Source organism: Cololabis saira, chromosome 7 (assembly GCF_033807715.1).
Source record: "Cololabis saira isolate AMF1-May2022 chromosome 7, fColSai1.1, whole genome shotgun sequence".
In the NCBI taxonomy this organism is placed as follows: domain Eukaryota; kingdom Metazoa; phylum Chordata; class Actinopteri; order Beloniformes; family Belonidae; genus Cololabis; species Cololabis saira.
In genome coordinates, this window is record NC_084593.1 from 11638531 (window position 1) to 11652098 (window position 13568).

The following is a 13568-nucleotide window of genomic DNA, read 5'->3' on the forward strand; positions in this document are numbered from 1 at the left end:
TGGTCCACTTTCCTTTGGTCCACTTCCTTTGGTCCGTTTTCTTTAGTCCACTTTCCTTTGGTCCGCTTCCTTTGGTCCACTTTCCTTTGGTCCACTTTCCTTTGGTCCGCTTTCCTTTGGTGCGTTTCCTTTTGTCCGCTTTCCTTTGGTTTACTTCCTTTGGTCCACTTCCTTTGGTCCACTTTCCTTCGGGCCGCTTTCCTTTGGTCCACTTCCTTTGGTCCACTTCCTTTGGTCCGTTTTCTTTAGTCCACTTTCCTTTGGTCCGCTTCCTTTGGTCCACTTTCCTTTGGTCCACTTCCTTTGGTCCGTTTTCTTTAGTCCACTTTCCTTTGGTCCGCTTCCTTTGGTCCACTTTCCTTTGGTCCACTTTCCTTTGGTCCGCTTTCCTTTGGTGTGTTTCCTTTTGTCCGCTTTCCTTTGGTTTACTTCCTTTTGTCCACTTCCTTTGGTCCGTTTTACTTTAGTCCACTTTCTTTTGGTCCGCTTCCTTTGGTCCACTTGCCTTTGGTCCACTTGCCTTTGGTCCGCTTCCTTTGGTCAACTTCCTTTGGTCCACTTCCTTTGGTCCACTTTCCTTTGGTCCACTTTCAGGACGTTCCACTAAGGCACAGACTAGCCAGCCATATTAAATAAGTAGCCAGCCATATTCATATTTATTTTCATTTATTGAAATAGTAAAAACATAAAATAAAAACAAAACCAAAACAAAAAATATAGACAACTGAGGAGTCAAGTTCAACATTATTAAACAAAAGTCCAGTCCCATACATCTATTAACTGTAGTACCGCTATTATGAGAGGTTATTTCTCACAGTATTAGCCTAAAGGGACTTCCTCACTGCCGCAATGTGTTGCCTCCAGTCATTTCAATGAGAAGGCGGCGGCAATCGCAAAACACCATATTGCATATTCAGCGCCGCACAGATGCTGCCAAATGGAAATGATTATTGATTTCTGAATGAATGGATAGATACGTCGCTTATTTTTGGCATATTATTTTTTTCTTTTCTGGCCTGGGGGCGGTGTCTACGGTCTGCAGGGACCTGGAACATCGGCGGTGAAAAACCTGCTGCAGAAATGTTGTGCTTTTGTTTTCCTCCTGAGTCATTAAACATCCACGAGGAAGTTAAAACCATTTCTATGTTACAAACCAACGGAATGTCTGAGAACCAGGAAATGTAAGATTAAATATTAAAGTATGTGAAGCTGCTTGATGCTTGTCAGCACAAAGGAAATCAGCCAAAGAGGATAAACCTGGTTCACCGGTTGGGTCAGTTATTTGTTTGTTTGTTCCGTGTCTTTCCGTCTGTCTGGTTCTGGTTCCGGTCCGGCTGATCCTCTTCTTCTCTGTCTCCATCTCTGCAGGTCACCTGGTCGCCTTCAGCCAAATCTACGGCAGTCAAGGTGAGCCTGTTGCCATGGAAACGCCCTGTTTCAGAGGCCCATGCTCTGCTGAGTTTGTTCTCTGGAGATTCTCCTCTTTTCTGGTGGAACTGACCCCTCAGAGCCCGTCCCCCTGGTCTGGATTATCCGGTACCCGGGCCTGACGGGGGGTCATGACGGGTGGTGATCAGTGAGGGATGTTTGTGTTCAGGGGCGGCGGCGCTGCAGATCTCCTGTTTCTCTGAAGCTGAGAGGATCTACATGCTGGCCAAAGACACGACCATCAACAGCAAGACGCTCACCTCGCTGGTCATTCCGGAGGTCCAGGTAACGGAACGGCGGCTTAGGGAGGCCTGGAGCCCGTGGACCCTTTAAGAGAGCCAAGATCTGGAGTGGTCCTGGAGACCACTCTAGAAGTGTACTCTAGTCCCTTCTCTTTGAAATTGCAATAACCTTTCCCCGCTAAATACCTCACGTATTTTTGCACATGTAAATATTATCAGTTTTTTTGTGTTTACTATTTTTTCTCTTGTACATTACTCATTTTTTCTACATTTTATATTGCTCTTTTTTTATTATTTAGCTATTTATTGGTTATTTCTATTTTAATTTTTTGTATAAACCGTTGAGCGTGTGTGTGTTTGGCTGCTGCACGATTGAATTTCTCCTCTGGGAGATCAATAAAGTCTTCTATTCTATGGTTCCAGCTCTATTAGTCCTGGTTCCAGTTCTACTAGTCCTGGTTCCAGGTCCTCTAGTCCTGGTTCCAGTTCTATTAGTCCTGGTTCCAGGTCCTCTAGTCCTGGTTCCAGGTCTACTAGTCCTGGTTCCAGGTCTTCACCTGTGATCTGTGTCTCCTCAGCACCAGGAGCTGGGACCCGACGTCTGTCCTCTGCTGGTCTTCGTCAACCCCAAGAGCGGCGGCCTGAAGGGCCGGGAACTGCTCTACAGCTTCCGGAAGATCCTGAACCCCCACCAGGTCTTTGACATCTGCAACGGGGGCCCGCTGGCCGGGTGAGAACCACACCTAGATCTAACTCTGGTTCCCTTCATGAAACCTGTTATCTTCTACGAGGGAACTTCAGTCACTACAACCTGCTGCTGCGTCTGGTGGAGAACCAGAACCAACGCTGCAACATCTGGACGTCCAACTGACACGTTAAAGCGCCTGGAAGCTGCTCACAGGCCGCCTTTGTTGACTGCAGTTGGAGCCTATCTGTTCTGGGAGATCTGGATCTGATGGATCCGGAAGATCTGGATCTGGAAGATCTGGATCTGATGGATGCAAAAGATCTAGATCTGATAGATAGTGAAGATCCGGATCTGATGGATCTGGAAGATCTGGGGCCTCATCTATAAAGCTTGCTTGCGCACAAAAAGGGCCTGAAAGATGCGCAAGCCACCTTCTACGCAAAGGCTGGGATTTAAAAATAAAAAACTAACCAAAAAATCTGCGTATCCCTACGGCAACCCCGACCCTCCCGTAGGAACTTACTTAAAACATGGGGAACTGGCGACGCAGGCTGTGAGGTGGTGAAATGTCATCACATATCACAACATATATCAGACTTATAATATAATAGCCCTGATCGTGTCCCTCTGTGTTTGAAGCACAGCATCAGTCAGGACGCTCAGCTGCTGCTGGAGCTGCAGCCGCAGTGATTGGGCTTGCCACCCGTCCAATGAAATACGGAATTGTTACGTAATTGGGAATTAAAATGTATATAAAAACAGTTTATTTCGTATTTCACAATCGTCCCATGCACCACTGTCACACACGCACACACTAGTTAAGCCTAATTATGACTAAATAATGGTTCCGCGTTAAATCGACGCAGAGCCTACGCCGTAGGTTACGCGGCGACGCGCCCTGTACGGTGCGCAGGCCGCGTAACCTACGCCGTATGCTCTGCGTTGATTTAACGCGGAACCATAAATCAGCCTTGAGCAGCACTGAGGGGGGAGGGGAAGGGAGGAGGGGGAGCGGGACCGTCCCGTCTTCGCACAGTGTCTTGATGATTTGCAATTACAGGCTGAGCCTACCGTTAGTTCTTAAACTGTAAGAAGAGGGGGGAGGAGAGAGACAAAAGCATGAGTTTGAAAAGTGGGGGGGGCATGCCCCCCTGTTCCCAGTGGAAATTGCCTCACAGCGTTTTATTTTCACTCGCTTTATTTTATAGGCTACTATTTATATAGCCTACTATTTATACTTTTACTGTGACCACCAAATAATGTCGTTTTCCTGTCCTCCACCTCATCCTCAAAATTTCGATCTCAGTCTCCGTGAAATTTAGTGGCACGGTGGCTCGACACGTCTCATCATGCATCTCATTCATTCTGACGCCAAACAGGCTGCAGGAAGCCACTGCGCATGCTCAGCAGGCTCATTCATATGCAAATACTACTTTGCATTACCCTTTTAAGGTAAAAAGTGGGCGTGTAGAGGGCGGGATATGAGGCGGATTCAGCTGCGCAACCTTCCAGCTGGACTCTGATTTATAAAGCGAACATTGCGTGCACGTGTGCGTGCACATGGTTTTATAGATCCGGATTTTTTTTTGCGCCCACCATTTTCGGCTTTTGGGTGTACGTGCACTTTTAGTATGAATCCTACGCACTCCATTTTAAATGAGGCCCCAGGATCTGGTGGATCTGGATCTGGGAGATCTGGATCTGGAAGATTTGAATCTGATGGATATGGAAGATCTGTCTGGACCAGGTAGCGAATAAGAAAAAGGAAAGATCTGGATCTGACGGATCTGGATTTGATGGATCTTGAAGATCTGGATCTGATGGAACTGATGGATCCGGAAGATCTGGATCTGGATCTGATGGATCTTGAAGATCTGGATCTGATGGATCACAAAGGGTCTAAAGAAGAGACACCTGGTGACACTTTGAAACAACTGGCTCAGTAGGGGGGCGCTGTCCAGGATTCTGCTGAGACCAGGTTCTGATGGGGGTTACAACATCTGGAACGCAGATGTGAAGCAGCATCACGACAATGTTTCATCTTTTCTTTAGAGTTTTTAAAAAGACGCAGTTTTCAAACAAGTTTGATTCTTGAATTCAACATTTTAGTGGACCATAGTTTGTAACCTTCTTCTTCTTCTTCTTCTGCAGCCTCCACACGTTCAGGGAGGTCCCCCGGTTCCGGGTGCTGGTCTGCGGGGGCGACGGGACCGTGGGCTGGGTTCTGGGAGTCCTGGAGGCCGTGAGGCACAAGCTGGTCTGCCGAGAGCCGCCCATCGGCATCGTGCCGCTGGGAACTGGTGAGGCTCTGCAGGATCTAGATAGTTCCCAGACCCTCATCACCATCCTCCTCATCTTCTGCTGGATCCTTCCCCCAGGTAACGACTTGGCCCGGATCCTGCGCTGGGGGGCTGGTTACAGCGGCGAGGACCCCCACCACATCCTGGTATCTGTGGACGAGGCCGATGTGGTTCTGATGGACCGCTGGACCATCCTGCTGGACGCCCAGGAGATCGGAGAAGACGGCAAGGAGAACGGCTTCCTGGAGCCACCAAAGGTCTGCTGGGAAACCCCCGGTTCACGCAGCTAAAGTCACATCTGTGCGGGGTTCCAGGAACCCCGTTTGGTTAATACAGTTCCTGGTCCTCTGGGGGGTCAAGGACTCGTCAGAGGAGACCAGTCCGCTAGCGAGTCCTCCGGTTGCAGTTCGGTTTAATAAAACTGCACAATGACCGTGATTCTCTTCCTTAATTCCTTCCTTTGTTCCCTTTTCCTTTCCTTCCATCCTTCCTTTCATCATCCCCTCCTTTCTTTAGTTCCCTCCTTTCATCCCCTCTGAGTTCCTTCTTGTCCGGATCATGTGGCACCCAGAACTTCTAGAACCTCTGGAATATTGGTTGAGAACATAAATCAGGGTGTCGTCTGCATATAGACGGATGTTTATTAACTCCAGATGTCGCTGAGCGGCGGCATGTGGAACTAATGAGGCAGAGGTCCTCGTACAGAGCCCTGTGGGACTCCTCTGTTAGTACAGTCCATGTTTCCATGGTGACGGTCCATCCAAGATGCATTTACCGTATTTTCTAGGGATGTCCCGATCAGGTTTTTTTGCCCCCGAGTCCGAGTCCTTTGATTTTGAGGACTTGCCGATACCGAGTCCCGATCCGATACTTTTATAAAACAATAAAAAATGAAGAAGAGAAAAGAAAATTATGCAGGATGACCCTTTTATTATATTTTAACATGTGTACTGTAAACTGAGCACATAGGAGGTAGGCAGCTTGAACATTCTTAAGTCAGTATAAAAAATTTTAATGAGCAGAGAGACTGCATCTGCAGCTGATGTGTTGCCTGCCATTACAGGTCATTTTTATTCATCATTTTGTTTGGTAACATTTTATTTATATTGTTATTTGAAAAGGAGAACTTCTCCTTTTCCTTTTTTTTCCTTCTTTTTCTTCTTCTTCTCATAATTTAATTAACTCACCATGCACTTTTTTTTGTTGACTTTGGTACCTGAGTTCTGGCTGTGGTGCGCAATATATCTCAGTGATTGGTTATTTACATCAACAACAACAGACATGATAGCATAGGGCTGCTTCAGCTTTAAAACAAACAGGCGTGCTCTCCGCGCATGCGGTATATGGCTGCCGCTCCGAGCCCACTACTCCACGTGTGCGCTGATTTATGGTCCCGCGTCACACCAACGCAGAGCCTTCAACGTATGGTCTGGCGTAGGGTGCGCGTCGCCGCGAACCCTACGCTGTTGACTCTGCGTCGGTATGACGCGGAACCATAAATCAACGCACCCGTGGATGTCGGCGCCAGTGAGTATTTTCACCGGACATTTTGACCGGAGAGATTATAAAATACCGGACTTCGGCATATTTTACCGGACAAAGTCCGGCAATTACCGGACAACGGAAACCCTGATATATATATCCGATTCCTGATCGGCTCATAACGTCCGAGTCCGGATCGAGTCTGCAATCACGTGATCGGCCCTGATTTCCGATCACGTGATCGGATCGGGACAACTCTAGTATTTTCGCGACCATACGGCACGCCGTGTGGAAAGGTGCAGTCTTAGGGTGCTTTCACCTTTGTCCCGTTTGGAGCAGTTGTTCTGGAACAGGGAACGTTTCCCCCTAAAGATCGGAACGTTTTGGTACATGTGAACACAGCAATCGCGCTCTGAAACGGCACAAAACAAGCGAGCCGAGATCTCCTAGGAGAGGTGGTCTCGGCCCGATTCCATTAGAGACCTGAAACGGTTCATTTTTTTTATTTGTAGTGAGAACATAATCCACACAGCAACCGACACAACTCCATTCATTGTGTATGTGCCACCGCAGCGCAGGGAGAAGAGTCGGTGCAGCCTCCACCACCTTCTCTCCTATTGGACGTGCCGAGATGTCGTCCCAGCATGGCACGGTGAAATTAAACAATGTTCAATTCGGGCGGTGTTTGCGCAGCGCAAACACCGCAGCAGGTGGCCTCTCCCCCGCCGCTGCTCTGCACCGGTAGCACATAAATTAATGGATAAAGCCTGATTTATGGTTCCGCGTTAAATCGACGCAGAGTCTACGCCGTAGGCTCTGCGTTGGTGTAAGGCGGAACCATAAATCAGCCTAAAGCCGGCGGCGGCGGTCTGCGCTGCGCTGAAAGGGGCGTGTTGTTTATCCCGGGGTGCGGAAGAGGAAACTCCTTCCGCGTTCATTTGACCAATCAGAGAGCAGCTGGTTCGCGCATGGAATTTGTTACCAGCTTTGAAACGGTACAGACGTTGGCTTGTGAACACAAACGCCACGAACGAGAAACGGAAAAATTGTATCGATTTAGCCCCTGAATCGGAACAAAACAAACGGGCCACAGGTGTCAAAGCACCCTCAGTTATGTGTGTAATTTCTGTGTTTAACACACACACACACACACGTCGCACCGAATGAAAAGGCGCCGTCTACACACACAAATGGTGCACCGCCTTACAACAACACACACACACAAGCGTACAAGTGTGCGTATTTAAAAATAGAGCGGGAGAAAAACTGAGTTCTATTGTGCTTTATTTAAGTCTTTATTACAAAGTACTAACATTTTTTAAATCACCAATGGGGGAGAAATCACCAATCCAGGAGAACTGCTCAGCGCTGCGACGGGCACGAGCCGGTCACGCAGCTCTCTGGCCCGATCAGCGCGATCGGGCTGCGGATGAAGCCCGACGGGCTGAGTCCTGACAACTGTTCCACTTTCTTGGCTGTCAGAGTCACTTTCCGTGCCGTGCGGCCCCTCAGAAATGATGCCGGCTTTTGCAGCCAAGCACAACAGTAAACTATGGAGCCTGCCGCCGGGCAGGCCGACCTCCCTGCCCTCGGGGACGCGTTTGCTGCCGCTCGGGCGGCGGTTCCTCCAGGACCAGAACGCTTGATGTTTCTCAAATCGCTCCTGCGAGGGAGCCGCGGTGAGAGCCCCCGACAACACACATTTGGCGCACTGCGTCATTGGGCGCACGGCATATTTTGAAAAAAAAATAAGACGTTTATATGCGCCTAATGGTTCGCAAAAATACGGTAAGTCCAGAGTTGTCACCTCTGTAAATGTTTTGAAGGAAAAATTTCCAACTTTGTTTGAAAGTAGATGATGCTTTCTAGATGTAAGAACCAGTGGATTGTTTTCGGTATCGTCCCAACGGCTTCCTGATTCGGGGCCGTAGCCGGTCAGATGTTTATTGACCATGAGGGATGTTTTGTTCTGTCGTCCTCAGATCGTCCAGATGAACAACTACTTCGGTCTCGGCATCGACGCCGAGCTCAGCCTGGACTTCCACCTGGCCCGGGAGGACGAACCGGACAAGTTCACCAGCAGGTAACCGCGGGGTTGGATCTTTGGTCCTGGGACTTCATCTGTCAGGGTCTAAGAGGGTGGAGGAGTCCTGGACAGCTTACGTGACCAGGGTCTGACCCAGCAGTACCGCTACCATCGGTACCACTGGTACCATCAGATTACGTTTACTGTTTATTTTTATTTGAAAAGGTTCTTTAGGAATTAGACTCAGTTGTGGCTCCATGTTGCCATCCGGTGGCCGAGGACGGTACTACACCGCAGGACACTTCCACGTGCACAGCAGATTACCCATCAGCCCCCTGTCTCTCCGCAGGTTCCACAACAAAGGTGTGTACGTGAAGGTGGGCCTGCAGAAGATCAGCCACAGCCGGAGCCTCCACAAGGAGCTGCAGCTGCAGGTGGACTCCCAGAACGTCCCGCTGCCCAACATCGAGGGGCTGATCTTCCTCAACATCCCCAGGTACCCGCATCCAGTCCAGCTGGTCGGTTCTGGTTAACCCCCCAACCCTGGAACCCCAGACCAACCAGGACCTGGTCTCAGTGGTCTCTCAGTGCAGTTAACGGCACAAGTAGGACCTGCAGGTCTGGATCCAGACCATCCAGAAACTAGTCGGTGTTGTTGTCAGTAGATGAACCCTCCAAGGTCGGTGTCTGGTCCAGATGACTTAAAGGGGACCTATTATGAAAAACACGTTTTCTCTTGCTTTAACATATATACGAGCCGTTCAGATTCTGCTCCCGTCGTTACGTAACGATGGGAGCGATTTACATAGGTTGGCCTCCGATGCGTGAAACCACACCCACAACTAACTCCGCCGGCCGGAGCTTCCTCCATTTTTTCGTAGCGGTGTATCGCGTCATTCAGGCAGCCAATCAGCACAGAGCCTCATTATCATAGCCCCGCCCACTCAGAATCCCACATAGATAATGAGGTTAGAGAATGGGAAGATAAAGACATGGATCAGAGGCTGAATTTCTAATTTATTTAGCAAAAACAATCAAAATCTTGTTTTTAAGACATTCAAGGCCTGTTTAAAATAGGTATTAGATGCCATAAGTGTGTAGGACTAATAATGTTATTGTGTGTGTGTGTGTGTGTGTGTGTGTGTGTGTGTGTGTGTGTGTGTGTGTGTGTGTGTGTGTGTGTGTGTGTGTGTGTGTGTGTGTGTGTGTGTGTGTGTGTGTAGTTGGGGATCTGGTGCTGACCTGTGGGGATCGGAGGTGGACGGTCGCTACGGGAAACCGCGCATCGACGACGGCCTGCTAGAGGTGGTGGGCGTCACCGGAGTCGTACACATGGTGAGTTTCTTCAGAAGGTTCTGTACCGACACACACACACGGCCGGGCTCATGTGTGTGTGTGTGTGTGTGTGCAGGGTCAGGTGCAGAGCGGGATGCGTTCAGGAATCCGGATTGCTCAAGGGAACTACATCCGGCTGACGGTCAGCAAGCCCATCCCGGTCCAGGTGGACGGGGAGCCGTGGATCCAGCCGCCGGGACACATCATCATCTCCGCCGCCGGGCCCAAGGTGCTAAAGCTAACATCCCCTTTCAGCGAGGACTAGCATCTTAGCCAAGCTACTACTAGCGTCTTGTGCTACCTAAAGCTAGTTTTGGCTCCTAGTTAGTGCTGCTGCTACCTGATAGCTAATGGTAGCATCTCATTCTAGCTAAAGGAAGTGCATCAACATCTCCTCTGAGCTAGCTGTAGCATCTCATCCTTGCTAAAGCTAATATCCCCTTTCAGCGAGGACTAGCATCTTAGCCTAGCTACTACTAGCATCTTGTGCTAGCTAAAGCTAGTTTTGGCTCCTAGTTAGCGCTGGCGCTATCTGCTAGCTAATGGTAGCATCTCATTCTAGTTAGCGGAAGTGCATCAACATCTCCTCTGTGCTAGCTGTAGCATCTCATCCTTGCTAAAACTAATATCCCCTTTCAGCGAGGACTAGCATCTTAGCGGAGCTACTACTTGTGTCTTGTGCTAGCTAAAGCTAGTTTTGCCTCCTAGTTAGTGCTGGCGGGTCCTAGCTGACATTAATCTGGGAGTTAGCATTAACGCCACGTAGCTTGTGCTAACGTGATGTAGCTTATTCAGTTGTGCTATAGGTGGATCCACAAGCTGATGAATCATGGGTAATCGGGATTTCCCTCTTGTCTTATATGTTTTCTGGCTTCGGTTTATAAAAATAGATGAATGAAGTAACGTGTTGTTTGTCTGTTGTGTTTGATTATTGATTATTGATGATTGATGGAGGATGTTTGTTGATTCTCCTCGTCGGTCTGCAGGTCCGGATGTTGAGGAAGTCCAAGCAGAAGCAGAAGAAGTCTTCAGCGAACGCCAGAGACTCTGAAAGTCCGTCCTCCCGAGACGGACGACTCTGAGCAGCTCACCTGAGGACCGGGCGCCGCCCCCTTCACCTGCTTCCTGTGGCGATGCCGCCGTGACGCCGCCGGCATGAACCCACCCATGTAGCTTTGTAGCGACGCTAACGGCCGCCGCGGATCCACCTGAAGACGGGAGGCGGTCTCGGATCGTCTCCGGCTCAACCGCCTCGGGTGGCGGTTCATTCCTGCTCTTTGATGTTCTGACCATCGCAGACGTTAGCGTGAAGCGTTGTTGACATTCCACCACATACGTGATGCTGCACCGCTGATGTCGACGTTCCGAACCGTGTTGAGCTCAAATCACTCACTCCGACCACACGGGGGCGCAGCTCTGCCGGAGCCGCCCCCGGGTGGTCACGCCTGGCGCTGCTACGACGAGCGGCTACGCCTGAAGGTTTTTGTTTTAAACTTCCTTCCAACGTAAACGTGCAGAAACAGACTCGTGTCGGGTTCACGTGTCGTAATAACTTATGAATAACGAGCAGCTACGGGAGGACGGCGTCCTCGACGCCGGTGTCGTGACCGAAAACACCGAACCTCTCCGGATCAACCTGACGGGCGGCTGGTGTTGAAACACGCTGCCAAAGCAGAACCCTCCTCCTTCTTCTTCTTCGACGCCTTTTAAAACATTTGTTTTAGTGGTTTTCGGGAGCTTCACGAAGCTAACCCGAAGCTAGCCCGAAGTTAACCCGAAGCTAGCCCGAAACGGTCCACTCGGACCGAGCTGTGCCGAGCTACTGATGATCCGGCAGCGCTGAGCATTCGCACAGTCGGAGTCCGGTTTTGTGGTCTGGAACAAAACTGGAACCGAAACATTTAATCTTATTAACGCAGCTTTTTCCGACAAAGAGAAATCCTGATTAACTGTTTTGAGAATTAACGAAGCTTGCAGCTGATATAAGAGCCGGTGTTTGTAGCAGCGCTACTTCTGACCGGTCTGGGTCGGCCTCCGAGGGTTCGGGGGATAACCGTCGTCTAGTGTTTATGAATACCGACGAAATGGAGCAAGCAGCGGTACGATGCTACCAACGTGTAAATCCGGCTAGCGTGACATCGGTGACGGTTCGTCCGGTTCTCTTGAGGCGGCGTAGAGGTGGTGACCTCTAGTGGGGCGGAGTGGTATTACACGGCTCCGTCCCCGTTCATTAGCCCAGTAATACGGGGGGACTCTGACATCACGGCTTCACCGTGGCCCCCGTGTGGACAGAAGTGGCATTACTACATACAGTGGCTAACGCGATCGTAAACGCCGTCATCGTGTCGTCACCCAGCAACTCCAGCTGAGCCGATCTTTCCTCAACGTTATGACTTTTCTCCGTTTATTTAAACAGATTTTAATATTTAATTTGATTGTAATCGAGTTGAAGATAAGAGATAATCCAGATACGGTGTGTGGGTTTAGCGGGGGGGGTACTAACTTTAGGGTTTTAAGGACTAAATCCTCCGGAGTTACATCACACTCCCTCCAGAACTTTAAGAGAAACTCGCATCGAGGCTCCGTTCCTGCCGGCGGGCCGATGTTAGATATTAGATACTATAAGTGTATTTTTATTGATCGTCTGAACAGATCTGGGTCAGAAATGACATGAAAAGTAGTTTTGTAGATATTTTAACGTTCGTTGTGTCTTAAAACCCCGTCGAGATGCCTTTGTCACGTCCTGCAGAGAGATCAGGCTTGTGGGCGGGGCCAGATCCGCTGGGACCAGCCAATCAGAGAGGGCGGGGCCGTTTGAGGGGCCATATTGTAACCAGAAACTAGCCAAGTAACTAGCTGGAGCCCATTTACATCCGACAAGATGTTTTATTTTGCCAAAGCGTCTTACGTTTAAACTTTAGTTGATGGCTTGAATTTTGAAACGGTAACAGTGTTTCTTTTGGTGTTAATGAAACGTCTTTGATGTGGTTCATAGCAGCTGGTTTTAGGGGGTGGAGTCAGCCACTAGGCCCCGCCCATCGTGGGTGTGGCCTGTGCAAGACCGAGTGTTGTTGTTTACAGTTTGTCTACGGAGTAAAGTCACTTTCAACGTCTCGCTGCTTCCCACCTCCCACTCGTGCGCGTCCATCGTGCCTCTGTCGGGCGCGCCGCCCCTGCTTCACGTGCCTCCAGGTCCAGATGTTGATGCACTAAGTGTTCACAGACGTTTAGAAGATTCATGTCGTCATGAAGCTGAATGTTCAAATGATAATTAATTATATATATGAATATAGTATATATATTTAATTATATATTATATTAGAGTTAACGTTTAATGTTAAACGTCTAACAGATTCTAACGTGTTTGAATAAAGTAAAGAGTTTAAGAACCAAACGCTGCTGGTTGTCTTCATTTTCACCGCTGGCAGAAACCAACCAGGACCAGACCGGACCGGACCGGGACTGGACCAGGACCGGCCTCCACTTGTCCCGTATGGACAAGCGTTCCAAGAGAACCACGACTGAGAACCACGAGTACCACCCATGATGCAACGCAGAACCCTCGATCGTGTGAAGAAGAACCCTCGAAGATGCCAAGAACCCTCAATGACCCCAAGAACCCTTAAAGGAGCTTGAGGCTCCTTTTAAGAAATTAGACTCTCTAGCGCCACCCTTCACCACGACGGCCGTCGGGGGTACTGCAGTCAACAGTGAAGCCGGCACAGGAGAACGGGGAGAACGCACATGCAGCGTCATGTGACGTCACATCCGCAGAACAGCGCGGGAAATTCGGGACCGAATTGCAGCACATTTTGCAGCACACAGCCTGTTCAAGGCAAAGGAGTGATACACTAGAGGCCTCATTCTTTTGGGTTTGGAACGCTTCATCTGACATTATTACTAGAAAACTTAAAATGTATACGGATTTTTTTCATAAATCTTGCCACAATCCGGCCTCATGCTGCTTTAATGACCCCAATAACCCTCAATGACCCCAAAAAGAACCCTCAATGAGCCCAAAAACCCTCAAACCCTTCCACCGGAGCTGGAAACATTTCCAGTCCTCC

The 13568-nt window shown here is 49.4% G+C and overlaps 1 protein-coding gene across 1 annotated transcript in view; it reads left to right on the top strand.

The window, feature by feature from the left end:
• The window catches only part of LOC133446758 (diacylglycerol kinase theta-like), a 33770-nt gene extending 21463 nt beyond the window's left edge, over positions 1-12307 (top strand). Inside the window, exons 14-23 of the mRNA XM_061724830.1 lie at positions 1369-1407; positions 1598-1713; positions 2249-2400; positions 4510-4658; positions 4737-4915; positions 8123-8223; positions 8516-8662; positions 9390-9501; positions 9578-9730; positions 10488-12307. Coding sequence (XP_061580814.1) covers positions 1369-1407; positions 1598-1713; positions 2249-2400; positions 4510-4658; positions 4737-4915; positions 8123-8223; positions 8516-8662; positions 9390-9501; positions 9578-9730; positions 10488-10583 — 1244 coding nt within the window. The 3' untranslated portion in view covers positions 10584-12307. The remainder of the gene's footprint in view (positions 1-1368; positions 1408-1597; positions 1714-2248; positions 2401-4509; positions 4659-4736; positions 4916-8122; positions 8224-8515; positions 8663-9389; positions 9502-9577; positions 9731-10487) is intronic.
• The last annotated feature ends 1261 nt before the right edge of the window (positions 12308-13568 follow it).